The sequence below is a fragment of the Microcaecilia unicolor genome, chromosome 3 (assembly GCF_901765095.1).
Source record: "Microcaecilia unicolor chromosome 3, aMicUni1.1, whole genome shotgun sequence".
Taxonomy (NCBI): Eukaryota; Metazoa; Chordata; class Amphibia; order Gymnophiona; family Siphonopidae; genus Microcaecilia; species Microcaecilia unicolor.
The window spans coordinates 70920596-70943962 of record NC_044033.1 but is presented as its reverse complement, the minus strand read 5'-3'; the positions used below and the strand labels follow the sequence as shown (position 1 = coordinate 70943962).

Genomic DNA, 23367 nt, shown 5'->3' with positions numbered 1-23367 from the left:
AGATAAGTATTGGGAAGGTGAGTGAGTACTGAGGGTGGAAATGGAAAATCTGTGAAAAGCTGAGAGAAATGAGGCCATGGAAGGAATGAGAGATGTGGATGGGAGAACTAGGGAAAGGTAAAATTGAGGACAAATGGTCTAAGAAAGTGGTAAGATAAGTAGATAGAAAGCTTGTAGGGGGAGACTGAGGAGTGGAGGCAGAGAAGGGGTACAGTTTCGAGTGAATAGGGGTGTAGAAAAGAAGAAATAGGAAAATGCTGAAAGAAAAAATCAATATCAGAGACAGATGTAAGGGAGGAATGGAAGAAGACAGGAGGAGAGAGGAGAAATGGAAAATGCATTGCAGATCCTGGAAAGAGTTGAGAGAAGACAGATAAGAGAGAGAAGAAAAGAAAGCTTGGGATCAACACCACTGGCCTAGTCAACAAAGATAGGAACAAAACATTTTATTTTGAATGTATTAATTGGAATATGTCAGCTTTGCATTTCAATCTATACAAGAGGGAAATGCCCTTTCTTTCACTTTCTTTGGTGTTGCATCGTATGAAAATCTAGCTTCATGGGGTTTGCATTTCAGTTTTTATCTGCATATTTGTATTCTTTTGTTCTCTACTTATGAGGAGAAAGTGTATGTTTTACATCTGTGATTGAGGTGATTCTGTTAGCATGTAATTTCTGTGTAGAAATCGGTAGCAGTCCTGCTTGTCTTCCTATCAAGACAGTGGTTCCCAACCTGTGGTCCATGAGACCTTTACAGGCAGTCCATAGGGCTCAGAAAAGGGGGAAAACTTATATGCTGCTATAATTTTTACATATAAAAGAGGCTGCCAGAGAAGTGGGTTCAGCAGCAGTCACAGGGATGGCAGTAACTGCACTAATAGTCTAGGGCCAGAAGGAGTAGCAACTGTGGGTGTGGGATCAGAGCTGGCCATGCATGAGAAAACAGTAGCAGCCATATGGGCAGGAAGCAGCAATGGTAATAAAGGTGGAATCGGGATTGGATCAGAGGTGACCATGAAGACCAGAGGCAGAAGAACCACAGAGATTGACCCAGCAGCAGCAGCAGCAGCTGAGAGGTTTGATCAGAAGCAGCCATGGAGGTCAGAAACAGAAGTGTTGGGACCAGTGTTGCCACAGTAGTAGATGAGGAAAGGATGGGATGCTAACAGTGGGGACTCTGTAGGGAAAGAGATTGACAAACTAGTGGGGACTGGCTTGGAATAAGGAGAGAGAAACAGACTAGTGTGGACTGGCTAGTGGAGGCAGAAAGAGAGAGAAAGACGATGTGGAAGTGAAGGAGAGAAGAAAATGTGGGAAATGGCTGGATAGAAAGATTGATGAGAGCTGCTTGGAAGGTTAGTGAGGGAGGGAGCGACCAGTGTGGTGTGGCCATTGGGAGGGGGGAGGAGAGATGCAGTGGAGACAGGAAGGTGAAAGGAGATGGGGCTAGTGAGGATTGGTTTGACACTGAGAGCGGCGGCCTGTCAGAATGGTGGGGATAGACTTGGGAATCACTGAACTTTTTGAAAGTTAAAAAGGAGTTCACACATCCAAAAAGGTTGGGAAAGTCTGTAGCAATAGATATATTGATGTTCTAGATCAGAGATTATTGCTCTTTTCAAGCCTGGCCAGTGTGAGAGCCAAGGCCATTACCAGACGAACCAGCAAACATCCTCCCCTTCCCCTTCCAGTTTTAAATCTCCCTCTATCCTTTCTATGGAGGCTTATTTCTGGTGGTACCTGTTGAACAGCTATTCTGTTTTCTTTCTACACTACGTACAGTGAGTTTGAACTCTACGGTGCTCTCTTTAGTATTCTCAGAATAGAGTGGGATTTTGGACAGCAGATATCTCAGACTCACCAAGAACAGCATGGTACAGGTTTTAAACAGAATAACTTATGGAGGTATGCGAGTAGCAAGCTTAAGGAAAAGGTGGGGGAGAGATTGTATACTGAGGAAAGTGTAGCCACACTTAGTTGATGGCGGCTGCCACTGGCCTCCAGGCTTTGAAATGAATTTCTGATGTAGTTTTGCTTTTTCATAGAAAGTTTGGTGTGGTTATGGTATGGCAGGTTTGCTTGTAGTCTCTAAGTAGTTTTTGGCATGGTTTTGTATTACTTCATAATTTATCTGGTGGCACTGGAAGGAAATTATGTTGGGAGTTACTGAAGTTACAAATGTAATTTTAAACAGTAAAGAATGTCATATAGATTTGTTTTTACAGGATTTTCTAGAGTAATATTGATTGGAAGGCATCCTCCATTATCAGATGTTCAACCATTAATAATGTTCCTTTTCTACTTTCGGATTGTATTAAATTGATGCAGTAGAATGGATAATGGGAAAGTGTGGAAAGAGGCGGGAAGATGCTGTGCAAGAGCTGAGACAAATATTGGAGAAAGGGAAACACGGATGTAGATGTAGGTAAGAGCAAAGAGGCTGAGGAAAAGGTATGGGACAGATACTGGAGAAGATGAGGTGGAGAAACAGGGGAGAAGAGTCAGCGGACAGATAATGGGAAGAAAACAAAGAGGTAGGAGTAGGTTTTGGGGAAGGGAGGAGGAGGCTTGGGAGAAATAGACAAAAGGTAGATACTTGGAAGAGAAGAATTGCAGGGGGAAGAGGAAAGGAATGGAGAGAAGTGGGGACAGATGAGGTCAGAATGTCGGTGGAGGTATGGTATAAGAAATGTGGCAGGATGGGAAAAGAAATATGAGGGAGAAGTGTAGGGGAAGAGAGACAATAGGAATGGAAGTGTAAAGGAGGGTAGGTGAAGGAGCTGAAAGATGTAGAAATTTGAAGGAGGAATTAGATGATTAGGGAGAAGATGGAAGCTAAGAACAGAAATACGGAGAGAGTAAGGAATAAAGGAAGAGAAACAGAAGTTGGGCCCCTAATGGAGGAGTTTAATGAGCACATGGGTTGAAAATGGGAAAAGCAGCACACACTTGGAATACTGTAGGGTCCTTTTACAGAGCGGTGGTAAGCCCAACGTGTGCTTACCGATCACTCTTCTCGGATTGCCGCCAGTGGTAGTCCTGCCCTGAGCGCACACCATTTCTGGGGGAAAAAGAAAATCCCAGAAATGACTCGCATGGCGGTAATCTGGCATCGGTGCTGTCCGGTTACCGCCAGGTTAGCACCAGAGCCCTTATTGCCACCTCAGTGAGTGGTGGTAAGAGCACCTCGTCGCATGGCCATGCAGTAAGATTTCTCTTACCACATGGCCATGTGTGCCTGGTGTCTTTTTACCCGCTGCGGTAAAAAGGGCCCTAGCGTGTGGGAAAATCGGCCCCTACCGCTAGCGCAGGGCCCATTTTCTTAAAGCTTGGTAAAAGGACCCATATGTGTTCAACAGTAATATGGTAATGCACAACTGCACATATTATATATCTACAAAAAAAGACAGAGTGAATATTATTTCCAGCCAGCATGCATTCTCATCTGCCTTTGTGCTAGAGATATTCTTTCAGAGGTTATGTATACACTTATTTGTATTGTGCTGTTCCTTGGAATTGCCATCTGCCTCAATGCCTGTTTGAATTATTTTCATTCAGAGGTAATTCATGTTTGTCATTGGCAGATATGCAGAAGTTTCCTTTGAGAATGAAGGACAATGATCTTCTGGTGACAGAACTCTATCATGATTCTTCCAATGATGCTATTACTGCTCTCAGTGTCTACCTCACACCCAAAACAAGTTAGTACAGCACATTTTTCAGTTTTACCTTTTTGTGAAGCTTATAGAGAAAAACATCTCTAGCAGTAGTGGTTTCTTGACAAAGAATAAGGTTTTATGTTTTAACTTTTCATTAGAAATAAAATATTGCAACTGCAGTAGAAAGATGATTTCATTGTTCTAAGTTTATGGACAGCTGTATTACATACGAGTTGTGGAATAAAACTGTTCTGTCAGTAATCTGTTGTTGAAAGAAGTGTCTCATCACTCACTTCATTAATCCTTTTTTGTTTGTTTTCTGATAGTTTGTATAGTGCGGGACTAAAATGATAAAACCTAGCGTAATTGCTGAATTGGGTGAGCCTGTAGAAGATAAGGAACTGATTGTATGTGTTCATAACATTGAAAAAAAATATACTTAGTGAAATTAATTCATTTTTTTGTTAGACTTGAATCCATTTCACTAAATCTGCCATTGCTGTCTAGTACTTAAGGCTCCCTTACAAAGGAAGGCTAGGGCTTTTCAGCTTGGAGAAGAGACGGCTGAGGGGAGATATGATAGAAGTGTATAAAATAATGAGTGGAATGGATCGGGTGGATGTGAAGCGACTGTTCACGCTATCCAAAAATACTAGGACTAGAGGGCATGAGTTGAGCTACAGTGGGGTAAATTTAAAAACAATCGGAGAAAATTTTCTTCACCCAACGTGTAATTAGACTCTGGAATTCGTTGCCGGAGAACGTGGTACGGGCGGTTAGCTTGACGGAGTTTAAAAAAGGGGTTAGATAGATTCCTAAGGACAAGTCCATAGACCGCTATTAAATGGACTTGGAAAAAATTCCGCATTTTTAGGTATAACTTGTCTGGAATGTTTTTACGTTTGGGGAGCGTGCCAGGTGCCCTGACCTGGATTGGCCACTGTCGGAGACAGGATGCTGGGCTAGATGGACCTTTGGTCTTTCCCAGTATGGCACTACTTATGTACTTATGTACTAACAGAAGGGCCTATGCATGTCCAGCATTCGCCAAATTGAATATTTTCTATTTTCTACTTGGCGGTAACAGCAGTGGACGCACGCTGCCTACTACCTGGGTAGCATGTGAGACTTACTGCTAAGTCAGTGGGTGATGGTAAGGTCTCAGGCCGAAAATGGACACATGCTGGTTTTTATTTTGACGTACGTCCATTTTCCAGCCCCTTAAAAAAAGGCCCCTTTTTCCACGACACGGCAGAAACTAGCCCGGTGCGGGCTCAAAAGAAGTGCTTGCACTGCCGCAGGCCACCTTTTGCCGCGGCTTAGTGAAAGGGCCCCTTAGTTTACAAGTCACAGGACTCCGTATTCAATTCTATTTTGTTCTATCCGCACTCTTACTACTACCACCACCCTTAAAAGGGTCCTGAAGTGATTTACATAGAAGAATACAAAATTAGATCAATTTAACAGGCAGAAAGAAATATATGATCTCAATTAACAAAATAAAGCTATCACAAACAAGAAAAACTTGAAAGCACCGAGCATCAAACAGTAGAGAAGAAAGAGGAACCTCTCGCAGATAGTGTCCAGGAGAAATCTTTATTAAACAACAATCTTCAATAAACAATCAAAGGGGACCCAACACGCTGCGGTTTCGGCCCTAACGGCCTCTTTCTCTTTCTACTGTTAGATGCTCAAAAATAAACTATATATTAACAGCAATGTCCCAGACATTTGAACTTGAGCAGAAATTTCATATATCTGCAATGACACTCAACTTTATCTAATTTTTTATGGGGATCATCAGATCTAACTGCATCTCACTCCATATGAACAATCATGTTTTTCGTCACAGAAGAAATGGTTGTGGTTCAACTCTTCATAAGATCACCATTCTTTTATAAATTACTACTTTCTTTTTTTGTTTTTTTGTTATTTTACATCTTTTTATATGCCAAAACTGTGCAGTATAACAGCATTGCTTAAGTATAGCAACCATGCTTTTTAGCGTAGACTTATCTTTAAACGGCGGCAGTTTACAACCGCAGGAGAACCTCCACCTAATAAAACTAAGCATCACAGCAAAGTTCCATAAACTAAAATGTTTTCAAACTCCTAAACAAAAGATAAGATTTGCTAAATCTAATAATCTCAGGAAGAGCATTCCAAGTTGTCATTGCCTTATAAGAAAATGATTCCTCAAGTAACTTTTTAAAGCAAACTCTTTTAAAGGAAGGATACATAAGCATATGATTTCTGGATCGTCTACAAGGTAGCTTTCCAGCAAAAAACCATACCAATGACGGAAATTCTTACGGTATATGTCTGCAGAAAATTTTAAATACAGAACAGGAAATCTGTTCTCTTACGAAATGGAAGCCAATGCAGCTCTTTTAAGGGGTGAGACTTGATCAAATCTGGACTTTTTAAAAATCATATGAGCTGCTGCATTTTGGACCAACTGTAGTCTCTTCAACAGGCCAGCCATAATTCAAACATAAAGTGAATTACAATAATCGAGGTAAGACAGCACTATATACTGAGTCAAAACTGCAAATTGATGTTGTTGAAAAAATGCATTCACAACTTTCAACTGCTTTAATGTTAAAAATCATTTTTCACTTGCTGAAATATGAGCAATGATAATTCCCAAAACTTTTGATGTATATTCAAATGGAAGTGAAACAGTGGCATCAAGGGTCACAAAGTCTGGAAATGACTAGATCCAAGTGCCAAACCAAAGAAGTTTGGTGTTAGAAGGGTTAAGTTTTAAGCAAAAACTATTGGCTCATGATTGGATCTTAGAAATACAAGCTGTAATGTTAGAAGAACTAAAAATCTGTGTTAAGATCCACTTCCTGAAGGATAAAAATATCATCTGTGTATGAATAAAGGGATTCACCCACGTCCAACACTACTGTATTCAGGGTGCTCATAAAGATTGGAGACAAAGATGAACCCTGGGGACACCACAGTTGGAGGACCAAAACTGTGAAAGAACACCCCACACTTTCACCGCATATGAAGACATTGAAGAAGGTTTTGAAACCATTAACTACCCCCTCTATTCCTGTCAGTAGAGCCAATAAACTATCATGGTTCACTGTGTCAAAGTGTACTGCTACGGATTTACAGCCTGTCTCATTGACACAGACTACTCAATAATTACCGTGGATTCTTTTGGATTCGTATTAGGTAATGAGACCTTTATTAGAGGTGCTAAAATCTACAATGATTAAGATATACAATGGTTAGCTATATACACACAATGATTAGCTATATAAACAATCATTACATCACTGGTCTCTACATCTAAGCAATGCTAAGAGTTCTTAGACCAGGAAAAGAAGCAATAATACACTATACATACAACATCACTGGTCCTTGCATCATCCAGGCTCTTAACAGCAGCTGGGGTTGCCCGGTTCACAGCGAGAGCCAGGAGCTTCTTTGACCAGGAACAAGTCCTCTGCGCAGTACGTCTACCCACAGATGAGCCCCCAATTTCACTGAAAGAAGCGCCCCTTTTTATTAGGCTCAGAACTCATGTTCAGAGCTAAGGAAATTACAGAATGCTTCTCTGTTTAGGTACTGTGGAAATGTTCCAAGTCCAGGTGGCCAGGCTGAACTCCAAAACAAGCACCATCCCCCTCTTCACATACCAAATTAATTAGAGCTGTGTCTTATCTCTGCATTCCAACTTGTTCTCACACAATCAAAGTTAAACAATCATTTTTAAACAGAATTACTTCTAATCAACAATACAGACCCCGAGTGCACTGGTCAGTCAAGACAGAGTTGAAAAACAATCTTTAAAATTCACTTTTATTACACAAAGGCTGCCAATAGATAAATTTTAGAAGCAAAGCCTTTGTGCTTTTACTAAGAACATGCCTTACCTTAGTAGTTAAAGCGAATAGCAAGATTTCAGTACTATGAGAAGGACGGAATCCATGTTGGTAAGGCTGTAAAGCAGAAAATTTATCAGTATAGTTGATTTGAGACTATAGATTCAAGTTTTGTAAACAAATGGATATTAGCAATTGCCTATAATTCAATGGCAAACTAGAATCTAAAATAATTTGCCGTAATCCGAACCTTAGAACATTCCATATTTGAAGACGATTGTGGACATGAAATAAACTCATTCCAGAGCTTAAAAAGTTTTCTGATTACCATGTTCAGATCTAATTACTTTAGCATAATATTGCCTTCTAGCCTTAAAAAGTTCTTGTTTATACCATGCATCTTACTCTTCCACAGTGATTTAGCTTCCAAGTTGTTTAGACTTCCTCTAGACATGTTCCAGTCTTCTGCACTTTTCTTTGAGCGCACAAAGCTCTAACTTGTACCATGGAGATTTGTGCATGCCAGTTACAAAATCAAGCAGAGACTGGAGCTATTTTATCCAAAAGCTTAATGGCATTAGATTACCAAACATCTAACAATTTATCTGGATCACTATAAGAACCCATAGCAGGAAGAGTAGATAACAAAGAATTCCAAAATTGAGTGCCATCAAACTTCTTCCGAGTCCTAGTATTTACTAAGTACGGTTTTAAGCTGCAGTAAAACTTAGGTAAATAAAAAGGAAGAGTAAAATCCCCTAGAAAATGGTCAGACCAAGGGACAGGAGTCTATTTTATATATAAGTAAACAATGTATTTTATAAAGCATCAAGGAATGTTCACTAATTCATTATTCTCCGAGGACAAGCAGGCTGCTTGTTCTCACTGATGGGTGATGTCCACGGCAGCCCCTCCAATCGGAAACTTCACTAGCAAAGGCCTTTGCTAGTCCTCGCGCGCTCATGCGCACCGCGCATGCGCAGCCGTCTTCCCGCCCGAACCGGCTCGTGTTCGTCAGTCTTCTTTTGTCCGCGCTCGGTACGGTCGTGTTTTCGCCGTGTCGGGCCCCGCAAAGTCGACCTCGCGCGTTCGTCGTGTTTTTTGAAAGAGAGAAATTAATACTCCATTCTGTGTGGGAAAAGACTCTTGGTCTTTTCTTTCCCCGCTATTTCCAGCTTTCGCCCCGGTAAGTTTTCTTTCGTCGTCGGGGTAGGCCACTTTTAGGCCTCGGGTGGAAGTTTTTCTTCCCCTTGTTTTTTCGGTGCCTTTTCCGCCATTTCGACTTTTGATCTCGCCGGCGTGATTTTTCCGCCCATGACATCGAAGTCTACCAGCGGCTTCAAGAAGTGCACCCAGTGCGCCCGGGTCATCTCGCTCACTGACAGGCACGCGTCGTGTCTTCAGTGCTTGGGGGCTGGGCACCGCCTGCAGGCCTGTAGTCTGAGTTCCCTTTTGCAAAAGCGGACTCAGGTAGCGAGATTGGCCCAGTGGAACGTTTTGTTCTCGGGCTCTTCGTCGGCATCGGCACCGGGGGTATCAAGTGCATCGACGTCTTCAGCGTCCAGAGCTTCATCCTCGGCCGCCAGTGCATCGAGTGCATCGAGGCATCGGCTCTCTGCATCGGCGCCGAGACATCGGATAGCTGCATCGACGTCGGTGGTACCGGGACCTCGTCTGCTGATGTCGTCGGACGGTGGTGCTTCGTCTGGAGTGCAGGTGAGGGCTGTCCATTCCCCTGCTGGTGGCGGTGAGCCTTCGGGTGGGTCTCCCCCTACCCTGAGGGCTCCTGCGGTACAGCCCCCCCGAGACCGACCTCCTTCGGCCTCGGCCCCGAGGAAGCGACGACTGGATTCTACGTCCTCCTCGTCGGTGCCGGGAAGCTCCGGTGACATGCTTCGTTCCAAGAAATAGAAGAAGCATCGTCATCGGTCTCCTTCCCGGGTCGGCACCGAGAGCTCTGGGTCGCCGAGGGAGTCGGCACCCACCAGGCATCGGCACCGAGAGGACCGCTCACCCTCTGTTCAGGAGGTGTCGATGCGCTGCACTCTGGACAGCCCGGAACAGCCTCCACGCCCGGAACAGGTTCTGACGTCGACGCCTGCATCGACCTCCATGCCTTTCTCTGCAGCCGCTCTGAACGAGAGCCTCCGGGCCGTTCTCCCAGAGATTCTGGGAGAGCTGTTGCGCCCTACCCCTCCGGTACCGGCGGTGCTTGCGCCACCGGTACCGTCGAGCGTGGCGCCGGCTGGCCCATCGCCCGAGGTGAGGTCTCCGGCGTCAGTGCCGCGTGCGGTACCGGCTGCCGCCGCCTCCCAGGAGGGCTCCCCGACTACGTCGGCAGAGGGAGCTTCGCCGATGCGGGCGAAGGAGTCTACCTCTCGACGCCCCCATCGTGGACGTGGCTCCACAGAGTCGAGTCGAGCACAGTTGCAGACACAGGTCCGTGAACTTGTGTCTGACACCGAGGGTGAGGCCTCGTGGGAAGAGGAAGAAGACCCCAGATATTTCTCTGACGAGGAGTCTGAGGGTCTTCCTTCCGATCCCACTCCCTCTCCTGAGAGACAGCTTTCTCCTCCCGAGAGTCTGTCTTTTGCTTCCTTTGTCCGGGAGATGTCTACGACCATCCCCTTCCCGGTGGTTGTGGAGGACGAGCCCAGGGCTGAAATGTTTGAGATCCTGGACTATCCTTCTCCACCTAAGGAAGCGTCCACTGTACCCATGCACCATGTCCTAAAAAAGACATTGCTGGCGAACTGGACCAAGCCTTTAACTAATCCCCACATCCCCAAGAAGATCGAGTCCCAGTACCGGATCCATGGGGACCCAGATCTGATGCGCACCCAGTTGCCTCATGATTCTGGAGTTGTGGATCTGGCCCTAAAGAAGGCTAAGAGTTCTAGGGAGCATGCTTCGGCGCCCCCGGGCAAGGACTCTAGAACCTTAGACTCCTTTGGGAGGAAGGCCTACCATTCCTCTATGCTCGTGGCCAAAATTCAGTCCTACCAGCTCTACACGAGCATACACATGCGGAACAATGTGCGGCAGTTGGCGGGCTTGGTTGATGCGCTCCCCCCTGAGCAAGCCAAGCCTTTTCAGGAGGTGGTCAGGCAGCTGAAGGCGTGCAGAAAATTCCTGGCCAGAGGGGTGTATGACACCTTTGATGTTGCGTCCAGGGCCGCTGCTCAAGGTGTGGTGATGCGCAGGCTCTCATGGCTGCGTGCCTCCTACCTGGAGAATAGAATCCAGCAGCGGATTGCGGACTCGCCTTGCCGTGCGGATAACATTTTTGGAGAGAAAGTCGAACAGGTGGTAGCAGCTCCACCAGCGGGACACCGCATTCGACAAGTTCTCCCGCCAGCAGCCTTCAGCCTCTACCTCTACAGGTAGAAGATTTTTGGGGGGAAGGAAGACTGTTCCCTACTCTGCTGGCAAGCGTAGGTACAACCCTCCTTCTCGACAGCTTGCGGCCCAGGCTAAGCCCCAGCGCGCTCGCTCTCGTCAGCAGCATGCGCCTCAGCAAGGCCCCTCGGCTCCCCAGCAAAAGCAAGGGACGAGCTTTTGACTGGCTCCAGCAGAGCATAGCCGACATCCAAGTGTCAGTGCCGGGCGACCTGCCAGTCAGAGGGAGGTTGAAAGCTTTTCACCAAAGGTGGCCTCTCATAACCTCCGATCAGTGGGTTCTCCAAATAGTCCGGCAAGGATACACCCTCAATTTGGCCTCAAAACCTCCAAATTGTCCACCGGGAGCTCAGTCTTACAGCTTCCAGCACAAGCAGGTACTTGCAGAGGAACTCTCCGCCCTTCTCAGCGCCAATGCGGTCGAGCCCGTGCCATCCGGGCAAGAAGGGCTGGGATTCTATTCCAGGTACTTCCTTGTGGAAAAGAAAACAGGGGGATGCGTCCCATCCTAGACCTAAGGGCCCTGAACAAATATCTGGTCAAAGAAAAGTTCAGGATGCTTTCCCTGGGCACCCTTCTCCCCATGATTTAGCAAAACGATTGGCTATGCTCTCTGGACTTGAAGGATGCCTACACACATCCCGATACTGCCAGCTCACAGACATTATCTGCGATTTCAGCTGGGCACACGTCACTTCCAGTACTGTGTGCTACCCTTTGGGCTCGCCTCTGCGCCCAGGGTGTTCACAAAGTGCTTGGCTGTAGTAGCAGCGGCACTTCGCAGGCTGGGGGTGCACGTGTTCCCATATCTCGACGATTGGCTGGTGAAGAACACATCCGAGGCAGGAGCCCTGCAGTCCATGCAGATGACTATTCGCCTCCTGGAGCTACTGGGGTTTGTGATAAATTATCCAAAGTCCCATCTTCTCCCAGTGCAGAGACTCGAATTCATAGGAGCTCTGCTGGATTCTCGGACGGCTCGCGCCTATCTCCCAGAGACGAGAGCCAACAACTTGTTGTCCCTCGTCTCGCGGGTGCGAGCGTCCCAGCAGATCACAGCTCGGCAGATGTTGAGATTGCTAGGCCACATGGCCTCCACAGTCCATGTGACTCCCATGGCCCGCCTTCACATGAGATCTGCTCAATGGACCCTAGCTTCCTAGTGGTTCCAGGCTGCTGGGGATCTAGAAGACGTAATCCACCTGTCCACGAGTTTTCTCGAATCCCTGTATTGGTGGACGATTTGGTCCAATCTGACTCTGGGACGTCCCTTCCAAATTCCTCAGCCTCAAAAAGTGCTGACCACGGATGCGTCTCTCCTGGGGTGGGGAGCTCATGTCGATGGGCTTCACACCCAAGGAAGCTGGTCCCTCCAGGAACACGATCTGCAGATCAATCTTCTGGAGTTACGAGCGATCTGGAACGCTCTGAAGGCTTTGAGATCGGCTGTCCCATCAAATTATCCAAATTCAGACAGACAACCAGGTTGCCATGTACTTCGTCAACAAGCAGGGGGGCACCGGATCTCGCCCCCTGTGTCAGGAAGCCGTCAGCATGTGGCTCTGGGCTCGCCGTCACGGCATGTTGCTCCAAGCCACATACCTGGCAGGCGTAAACAACAGTCTGGCCGACAGGTTGAGCAGGATTATGCAACCTCACGAGTGGTCGCTCAATTCCCGTGTAGTGCGACAGATCTTCCAGGTGTGGGGCACCCCCTTGGTAGATCTCTTCGCATCTCGAGCCAACCACAAAGTCCCTCAGTTCTGTTCCAGGCTTCAGGCCCACGGCAGACTGGCATCGGATGCCTTCCTCCTGGACTGGGGGGGGTCTGCTATATGCTTATCCTCCCATACCTCTGGTGGGGAAGACTTTGTTGAAACTCAAGCAAGACCGAGGCACCATGATTCTGATTGCTCCTTTTTGGCCGCGTCAGATCTGGTTCCCTCTTCTTCTGGAGTTGTCCTCCGAAGAACCGTGGAGATTGGAGTGTTTTCCGACCCTCATCACGCAGGACGAAGGGGCGCTTCTGCATCCCAACCTCCGGTCCCTGGCTCTCACGGTCTGGATGTTGAGAGCGTAGACTTTGCCTCTATGGGTCTGTCAGAGGGTGTCTCCCGTATCTTGCTTGCTTCCAGGAAAGATTCCACCAAGAGGAGTTACTTCTTTCTGTGGAGGAGGTTTGCCGTCTGGTGTGACAGCAAGGCCCTAGATCCTCGCTCTTGTCCTACACAGACCCTGCTTGAATACCTTCTGCACTTGTCTGAGTCTGGTCTCAAGACCAACTCTGTAAGGGTTCACCTTAGTGCAATCAGTGCATACCATTACCGTGTGGAAGGTAAGCCGATCTCAGGACAGCCTTTAGTTTTTCGCTTCATGAGAGGTTTGCTGTTGTCAAAGCCCCCTGTCAAGCCTCCTCCAGTGTCATGGGATCTCAATGTCGTTCTCACCCAGCTGATGAAACCTCCTTTTGAGCCACTGAATTCCTGCCATCTGAAGTACTTGACCTGGAAGGTCATTTTCTTGGTGGCAGTTACTTCAGCTCGTAGAGTCAGTGAGCTTCAGGCCCTGGTAGCCCAGGCCCCTTACACCAAATTTCATCATAACAGAGTAGTCCTCCGCACTCACCCTAAGTTCTTGCCAAAGGTCGTGTCGGAGTTCCATCTGAACCAGTCAATTTTCTTGCCAACATTCTTTCCCCGTCCTCATTCCTGCCCTGCTGAACGTCAGCTGCACACATTGGACTGCAAGAGAGCATTGGCCTTCTATTTGGAGCGGACACAGCCCAACAGACAGTCCGCCCAATTGTTTGTTTCTTTTGATCCCAATAGGAGGGGAGTGGCTGTGGGGAAACGCACCATATCCAATTGGCTAGCAGATTACATTTCCTTCACTTACGCCCAGGCTGGGCTGGCTCTTGAGGGTCATGTCACGGCTCATAATGTTAGAGCCATGGCAGCGTCGGTAGCCCACTTGAAGTCAGCCTCTATTGAAGAAATTTGCAAAGCTGCGACGTGGTCATCTGTCCACACATTCACTCATTACTGCCTGCAGCAGGATACCCGACGCGACAGTCGGTTCGGGCAGTCAGTTCTTCAGAACCTGTTTGGGCTTTAGGATCCAACTCCACCCCCCGAGGGCCCTGTTTGTTCTGTTCCAGGCTGCACTCTCAGTTAGTTGGTAAATTTTTAGGTCAATCTCAGTTATGTCCTCGCCGTTGCGAGGCCCAATTGACCATGGTTGTTGTTTTGAGTGAGCCTGGGGGCTAGGGATACCCCATCAGTGAGAACAAGCAGCCTGCTTGTCCTCGGAGAAAGCGAATGCTACATACCTGTAGAAGGTATTCTCCGAGGACAGCAGGCTGATTGTTCTCACAAACCCGCCCACCTCCCCTTTGGAGTTGTGTCTTCCCTTGCTTTGTTTTGCTACATATGGAACTGACGAACATGAGCCGGTTCGGGCGGGAAGACGGCCGCGCATGCGCGGTGCGCATGAGCGCGCGAGGACTAGCAAAGGCCTTTGCTAGTGAAGTTTCCGATTGGAGGGGCTGCCGTGGACGTCACCCATCAGTGAGAACAATCAGCCTGCTGTCCTCGGAGAATACCTTCTACAGGTATGTAGCATTCGCTTTTCTGACTCACTGAGCAAAAAGTTACCCAAAATGTAGGGTTACAAATAACAGATAAAAGCTATACAAGTTTGAAGGGGTTAATTTGGGCAACTTTCATTTTGAAAGTTTTGGGTCAGTAGAATAGGCTATGCTATTTTTTCACAACTTTGATGTTTTTCATGTTCTACAACTAAAAATCTGCAAAGTGCCTAAAAGGTACTTAGTGAGGTATTTTGAATTTTGGGTTAATTTTTTTTTTATATTGATACATGTTTCTCATGTTTTAGGGATGTAATTAGTCCATAACTGAGGCTAAAATTTGGCAGGATTATGCAGTTGATATCCCTCTCTCTTATAGTATAAATAAGTCAAATTCCCCACTTTTGGTTTTGTTCACCTTTGGTATGGCATTTTTCTACAATATTTTTCAAAATTTGTGAATTAAGGATACAGAACTTCTTTCAGGATTTAATTTGCAAGATACAAGGTGCAACTGCCATGTAGTAGTGCATAAGTGCTGTAAAAAGTTACCATTCTAACATGACATCACATTCTAATTTATACTCTTAACTGCATAGCCTGTTATAGTCGTGAATGGACATGGACTGTGCATTCCATATAGTGTATGGTATTTTACTGTGTGCTTTTACTTGCATTGAGTGTTGATGCACTTATCGCCTCCTAAACTGGAGACAGTAAGAGCTTCCAAAGGAGAGGAGTAACCTAGTGGCCTGAGAACCAAGGGATCGATTTCTACTGCAGCTCTTTGTGATTCTGGGCAAATCACTTAACCTTCTATTGCCCCAGGTACAGAACCAAGTACCTGTATATAATATGTAAACTGCTTTGATTGTAAACACAGAAAAGTGATATATCAAATCCTATCCCCGTTCCCTTTCTTTAAAGAGTTGTTTTGTGTGTTAACTGTATGAGAATATGCTGGAAACATTCCCAACAATTAGTGCACAGGCTTTGCATTTACCCTTTGGTAATTTTTGCATTGAATGTGTGATAAGTGCAAAACTTTAGCAGACTTTAGAAAAGGGGACCTTGAGCCCTGGAGTGAACTGAAGTCCTTAGAAAGTCCACACAATGTTTTGTTTCTTTAATGCTAATAGACTTGCAATTGCTGTACCAAGCACACACTGTATAACTGAATGACAAATTGCATCCCATTCTGTTATGCACAGGCAGACCCAAGTTTGGAAGGGCACATCAAAGTTCATTGTATTACAGGTGTAGTATTGATGTTTCATCTAAAGTCAGCCTCCATGGAGATTTGCAACACTGCGGCATGGCACTCAGTCTATACATTCATAACATGTTACTGTCACGAAATGCCTATCTACCCGCCTGGGGTTATCTCGCAGCCACACTCTCAGTGGTCCCACAGTTCCCAGAAAGCACTCACAGACCCACACACAACCATCAGGATTTTTTATCAGTCCAGACAGGCAGAATCGACAAACTAAACAGGTTTATTGTCACACTGGAACAATTTTAAAAAAAGTGCAATCAGCAAACAATAATAGGTAACTGAATTATGGATAAATTATAATGCTAACTAAACATTTGCTTACTTCCTAGAAAGTACCTGGGGATATCAGGGCATACAGCTGTTCACAGAGCTTCAGCAAAGAGATCTCTCTCTTCTCCCGGGCTGAAACTGAAGCAACAGCCAGTACTACTGGGTAATTTTTCAAACTCTAGACAAATCCGAGCCCAGTCAACAAGTTTTAAAAGTATGCTGCTGCTTGCTTCCTGCTTGTGTTAAAGAAAAAGAACATTCAGTTCCCTATAATAGCTTTACAGCAAAGAAACACCACCTGCTGGCCAAATAGGAGAAATACACTTCAGGACATAATTAAAACAGGAACATATCTAATACATTTTACAGGCTTAAAATGCACTGTTTCTTCAGTTACTTTTAAACTTTTAATAGCTTGATAACCACCCTTCAAATATAACAGCAATTAAAAAATTAAAAATTAAGTATGTACACAAAGACAACACAGAACAAGAGAGAAAAGATGATGTGGGGCAAGAAAGAAAAGGCACAGCACCAAGGGAAAGTAGCAGGCTGCATGGCCTTCTCCTTTAAGAGCAGATCTGTTGACTCCAATTTAGATTGGGAAAGCTAAATTACAAAAAATGTCCTCGGACAAGATTTAAATTTTAAATATCTATCCTGTAGCCTAAGCTCCTCCAGAGGAAAGGTTCTAGATATTCAAAAGAAGGTTACCATGAGAAGATCAGAGTAGTAATGAATATATGAAGCCTTGATAAATAGGATGACCAGCTAAAATGATGCTATTGAGGCAATTCTGTAAACTGTCACCTAGAGTTACATGACACTTACATGAGTCAAAGATGATATTAATTGACAGCTTTCTGTGGCACTCATTTTCAAGCAGATTGACATTTCAAAATGGCCAAAAAAAGTCCATCTGTAGCAAATGTCCAAGTTGCGATTTTCAAAAGGCAAAATTTGGATGCTTTACACTGCAGTTCATCCAAATAGCAAGGGAGCATGTTGGAGGTGTGTTTTATGCAGTACTAGGGAGGGCCCAAAATTAGGACGTCCTTCAGCGATAATGGAATGGGAAGAAATTTCTCCAATGTAGTCAAAATTGTACTGCATGACTTATATTCCGCCAGTGTCGCTATGCTCATATTAACTCTCTCCTCAAGTCATTTCATTGGCTCCCAATCCGTTTCTGCATACAGTTCAAACTCCTCTTATTGATTTACAAGTGCATTCACTCTGCAGCTCCTCAGTACCTCTCCACTCTTTCTCTCCCTACACTCCTCTCTGGGAACTCCATTCACTGGGTAAATCTCTCTTATCTGCACCCTTCTCCTCCACTGCTAACTTCAGACTCTGTTCCTTTTATCTTGCTGCACCATATGCCTGGAATAGACTTCCTGAGCTGGTACGTCAAGCTCCATCTCTGGCCGTCTTCAAATCTAGGCTACAAGCCCACCTTTTTGATACTGCTTTTAACTCTAACCCTTACTCACTTCTTCAATACCCATGTTTTATCATTCCCACCTTAGTATTTCCCTTATCTCTTCTTTGTCCTAATTAGATTGTAAGCTCTGTCAAGCAGGGACTGTCTCTTCCAGTGTACAGCTCTGCTTACGTCTAATAGCACTATAGAAATAAGTAGTAGTAGTAGTAAAAGCTTGCTGGCATGCCATGCCATGGAGAGAATCTCTTTGGGGAATAAGGAACAAAAAGCTGCTACCCTTATCAAGCGCATGTTGACACACTTAAGACCCTCTTCAAGCCCACTTCCAACCTGGCCTCCTCTTCCAGGTGTTAACAAACTGGTGGATAACAGATCCTACTACTCTCAAAGACACAGGTATCCACCATCCTGCTCTTTCCAGACTAGACCGGGATCTCGTTCTCGTGAGAGACTACTAAGAGCCCAGAAACCCCAACCAGCTCTGCAGCCAAAACCAGGGATGGGGTATTGAGTGCCTCCAGTAGAACATAGTTTCAGTTCCTGTATTCCTTCTGGACAACTTTCTGGTAGGAGGGAGGCTAAACATTTTGACAGACCAATGGCTCCTTGTAGTCTCAGACTTGTGGGTTGTCAAAATAGTCTGTATAGGATACCATCTTCAACTGTTTGAAAGCATCAAACTCAGAATCAGGAAATACAAAGGAACTCTCTTCCTTCTTAGAAGACAATGTGAAGAACCTGTTCCACCAGGAGAAAGAGGGCAGGGATTTTTCCCAGTGTTTCCTGATCACAAAGATGGTAGGAGGATTCAGCTCCTTCCTAGACCTATGGGCCCTGAAGAAATGTCCCATCATACAAAAGTTTAGGATGGGTTCCCTTGACTTCCTAATTCCACTTCTCCAAAAAAAGGGGACTGGTTGTGTTCTCTGGACTTAAATGATGTTTATACCAACATATGGATACATCCAATTCACAGGACGTATCTAAGATTTGTCATAGGGAAACACTACTACCAATACTACGTACTACCGTTTACAAAATGCCTAGAGGTCATTGCAGAATATTTGTGGCTTTTAAAGCGCACATCTCAGGAAAGAGCAAGAGGATCAGTGTGGTTAACCATTCAGGTGCTAAGGTTAGTAGGGTTAATCATAAATTATCCCAAATCTCATTTAAACCCAAAACAATTGGAATTCTTAGGAGCCCTGCTAGGTACAACTTAAGCATCTTCCCTATAAATGGAGACATTCAGAGTATCAGCTGAGTGAATGTTGAAAGTGTTGGTCACATGATCTTCAGTAAATGTAACATCCTTGGGACATTTCCATTTGAAGCAAGCTCAATGAACCTATCCATGCAGTGGACTTGGGCCACTGGACATCTTCGAGACATAGTTTCTGTCACTAGATGTCTATGGGACTCACTGTTCTGGTGGATGGGTCAGTCCAGTCTGACAAAGAGAATGCCCTTTCAAATTCTTCAGGAGCAGGGGTGGGCAACTTCAGTCCTTGAGGGCTGCAACCCAGCCAGGTTTTCAGGATTTCTCCAATAAATATTCATTTATTTACTAATGAGTTTCTTAATCGTTTAACTGGTTACACTAATATAATTTCTAAATCCAGTAACAGTTCCACAATTTTCTTTCTTTACCTGAGGCTTTGCATGTAATAGATCTCATTCATATTCTTTGTGAAAATCCTGAAACCTGACTGAATTGTGCCCTTGAGCACCAAGGCTGCCCACCCCTGATCTAGAGGATAAACCTTTCTCTATGTAGCCTTTAATTGTTTGCTTTATGCAGGGTTTTCTTCTGTTGAAGCCTTCTGCAGTGTCATGAGACTTGCAGTGCTGTTCTTATCCAGCTGATACAAACTCTTTTTAAGCCATTTACACCTGTCAGCTGAAGTACCTGACCTGGAAGATCTTGTTTTTGTTGGTGGTAACTTCAGCTTCCAGTTTGTGAGCTTCAGGCTCTAGTAACTGATCCACTTTACACTAAATTTTTCAACAGTACAGTGGTTTTGTGTACCCATCCAAAGTTCCTTCCCAAGACAGTGTCGGAATTCCATCTTAACCAGCTATTAGTTCTACCAACATTTTTTCCCAGGCCTCATGCTCGCGAAGAGAAAAGTGTACTGCACATTTTAGGTTGATTGACCAGTTTAAACTGAAACCATTGCCTGCATTGGATAAATAAGTATTTTATTACCTAACTGGAAGACTCTTCTTTCTTAGTGTAAGATGAAAAACAACCTTCCGGTGTTAAGAGTAGAGGAGAAGCCTAGTGGTTAAAGTAGCAGGCTGAAAACTAAGGAAGCTGGGTTTCAAATCCAAGTGATGTTTCTTGTGACCTTGGGCAAGTCACTTAAACCTCTGTTACCTCAGGTACAAACTTCTTATAGGTTTATTTGCTAAAGTGCGTTAACCGTTTAATGCACATTAATGTGATTTAATATATTTTAAATAAACAGAAACCCCATCAGTTCTCAGGTAGGGCCTGTTTACTAACTATGCCATCTCAAATTAATGAGTGTTAGTGTTTATCAGTAGACCTATTAGATCAGGGGGAGGCAATGTTTATACACAGAGGGTCACATTAAATGTCAGTACTGTGCCTGGTGGACTGCAACATTATGAAATGTCAGAAATGGAAATGCACAAAACTAGACCTTCCGAGATAAATTTCACTAAAAGTGATGGAAACAACTGCTAGAGTGACTGTTCTGCAAATATTTGTGAAATACAGTATTTAAAATCACCAAACCTCTGTTTACTGCTATATTCTGTGTATATTTCAAATGGTTTAGGGCCATGTTTGGCCAGCAGCTGCAGGTTGCCCACCCTCTGAGGATAAGTAAATACCTACTGAAGGTGAATATAACTTATCTTGAACCGCTACTAAAAAGGTGTGAGCAAAATCTAAATAAACAAATAGGCCTTCATAGAGTTGGACTGAACATCCCTATTTAAATGTACTTCTGTTTTTGTAGGTGTGAGTGGTAATTGGATTGAGATTGCATATGGTACCAGTTCTGGAGCTGTAAGAGTGATTGTACAGCACCCTGAAACAGTCGGATCTGGCCCCCAGCTTTTCCAAACTTTCACAGTTCATCGCAGTCCAGTTACAAAGATAATGCTGTCTGAGAAGCATCTTGTATCAGGTAATAATCTTTATATGCTTATCCTTTTTCCACAATGTTTGTGTATCTTTTTTTTTCATAGACTATGTTTTAGCATTAAGACATGGTACATTACAAAAATACCTCAAAACATTTTTAACATTAGAAAGAGTGCTTTATCTGACCCAGCCCTGCAAAATTGTTAAAACTCTGAAAACGTCCTATAAGAAATGCAGTAAAATAATTAAAGGGAGAGGAGATTGGGGGGGGGGGGGGGGGGGGGGGTGAAAGTTGAAAATAAGAAGCTGTGTATAGCTACGTAATGGAATGCAAGTCATTTAATTAATAGCTTCTTTGACCTAAAGGATTTCTGCTTTCCTGGGTGTATGAGGGATGACGTTAAATCAAAAACTAGATCAAAATTCAAGTCAAGAATTATGTGCATGGATAGGAATGGCTATTAGCTAGTGTTGGGAATAGAGGGGTCCCAAGCCCCCCCAAGAAGGCTAGAGTGACCTTAATCTGACTCCATCTCTAAATAGCACTAGTACTGGGGTAATCAGAGGGTTGTGAAGTTCTAAGAGAAATTGCCACTGAGAGAGACGCTAGGTCTAAGGAAAAGGTACCAGCCTTATGACAAACTGGAATCAGATTACAAGTTATACAATGCAGTGAAAGATAGCTGCTGGATGCAACAAAAGCATTTGTACTTACAGCCTTTCATCATTAAGTGAAGCCCACAAACCATCATTTAGAATGAAGAGTTTATTTGCATATCAGATTTTAATCAGGTACATTCATCAGACAAATTCTGAATTCAGCTGACCGGAGCTCTGCTGCTTCCGAGGCGTTGGGGACGGACTCCGAAATTAAGCCCAAATCACCCTTCTTTTATACTCTCATCTCTCAATAGAAGTCTATGGCAGGACCTATTTTGGGACCTATTTTTTTCAAATATTTCTCAATTTCTTAGATCATACTTTCATATCCGGCCATCTGTACATCTGTACCCAACTCTTTCCGTTCTAGCTATTGCAAGTTATTTCGCAATTTCCTCTTTTGTCAACATGTTTTCTCCTCTGCCAGAACATCTTATTCTTAGCATATCAGTTTCACTTCCCCTTTTTCTATTTCATCTTATAGAAAGACAAACTCCATTTTAATAAGTGCTACATTCAATTTGTACCTGATTTTGTTAAGACTCATCTATAGGCCATTAGTAGGTTATCAGGCCTAGTCAGTGCTTTTCAGCTGTACAAAGCTATGTAGCTTGGCCCACCACTATTCCAGTGGATAGATCTTAAACTAGAACGCATATTAACTTGCAGGAAAAGCAAGTCCTTGCTCAGCCAGTCATAGATTTTTAAACCTAGCTGGTATTTTTACAGCCTGAGTCCTAAAATCTGGCCTTCCACCCTTCCGGTGGGCATCCAGTGAGGGCCTCTTGCTGTAGTATAATTATACATTCCCCACTTGTCACCCCCTCTGGAGAGGGTGACACAAAGCTCGTCAAGCTTGTCATCATCCATTCCAGAAGGCGGCAAGCTATCAAACGAGAGGGGGAGTTTTGGTCTTACAAATTGCTAGGAGGTATGTGGGTAATAGCAATTTCAGGTGGATCATACTAATAAACACTTTCAGGTCTTGCTATGACTTCTATTGTATCTGTTGCATAGTACATGGGGAGATAATCTAATGTATCTATCTCAGTGGTCTTGGGAAGGAATAGTGGTTTTGATTAAGCATTGTTATGGGCTCAACAAATATATGGTTAGTACTGGACCTTACTATTACTCATCATTAGCATCCAATCATGTGCACTAAAAAATGGATAGCAAATATGAGGTTGCCTCATACAGCAAAAAATGGTCAATCCTAGGAAAATTTATATTAACAAAGGTCATGCATGGATTTTAACATATGCATAATGACCTGGAAGTATGGGAAGCATTTCATATATCCGTTACCCCACTTGGAGCTCAGTCAAACCTACAGAAAGACATGCAGCTTAAATAAGCCTACACCAAAGTTAAACAATTGCATATGTGGTTGATACTAACAGGGTTTATACCTACATTATGATATCATAGCCAGTATTAGGGTTTGATGTTACCCTTGTATCTGAGCAATCAACTTCAATTTTAAATTACATAAACAGAAATAACGGGGAAAGTCTTAGAAAAACAATTAGAACAACAAAGGAATAATAGGAAAATAAAAATAAAACCTTTTCAATATATAGACAGGATTACTGCTAAACTGAAAATAAAACAAAATATGAATCTATAATGTCCATAAACAACAACAGTAATTCTCAAATTAAGTATCAGTTCTAAAGTCTCTTCATCGATCATGGTTGAGGCGGTGGAAGCGTTGAAGAATCTGGACGGAGATCTGGAAGATCTAACAGGGCTGGATTTTCAGGCTGGCCTGCTGAAGGAAGTGGGCGATCTTGAGATGGTTAGGCTGGTAACATCTGGTTCTGCGGCTGAGTAAACACGTATATCTTTCACATGGACCCAAGACTTGTGGTCCAGTAGTTTGCAAGGTGTAAGATTATTGCCACAACCTTGGGGGATCAAACATCATTTGGTCCTGGATAGATCTTGAAGACGTACTTGTGGTGTACAAACTTGGATCTTTCATGTCTTTATTCTAGGCATGCACCATCATAATCAGTCCATCAAGAGTCAGAGGTTGGCAAAGGAAATAAGCAAAATACTGTATGCCGAATGATAACCGATTTACATAAATAGCAATAGTATA

General features: G+C 44.2%; 1 protein-coding gene across 1 annotated transcript in view; it reads left to right on the top strand.

Annotated features, from left to right (window-relative positions):
• Positions 1–23367, top strand: part of KCTD3 (potassium channel tetramerization domain containing 3) — a 263829-nt gene that overhangs the window by 132273 nt on the left and 108189 nt on the right. The window contains exons 11-12 of the mRNA XM_030196030.1: positions 3585–3701; positions 20473–20643. Coding sequence (XP_030051890.1) covers positions 3585–3701; positions 20473–20643 — 288 coding nt within the window. The remainder of the gene's footprint in view (positions 1–3584; positions 3702–20472; positions 20644–23367) is intronic.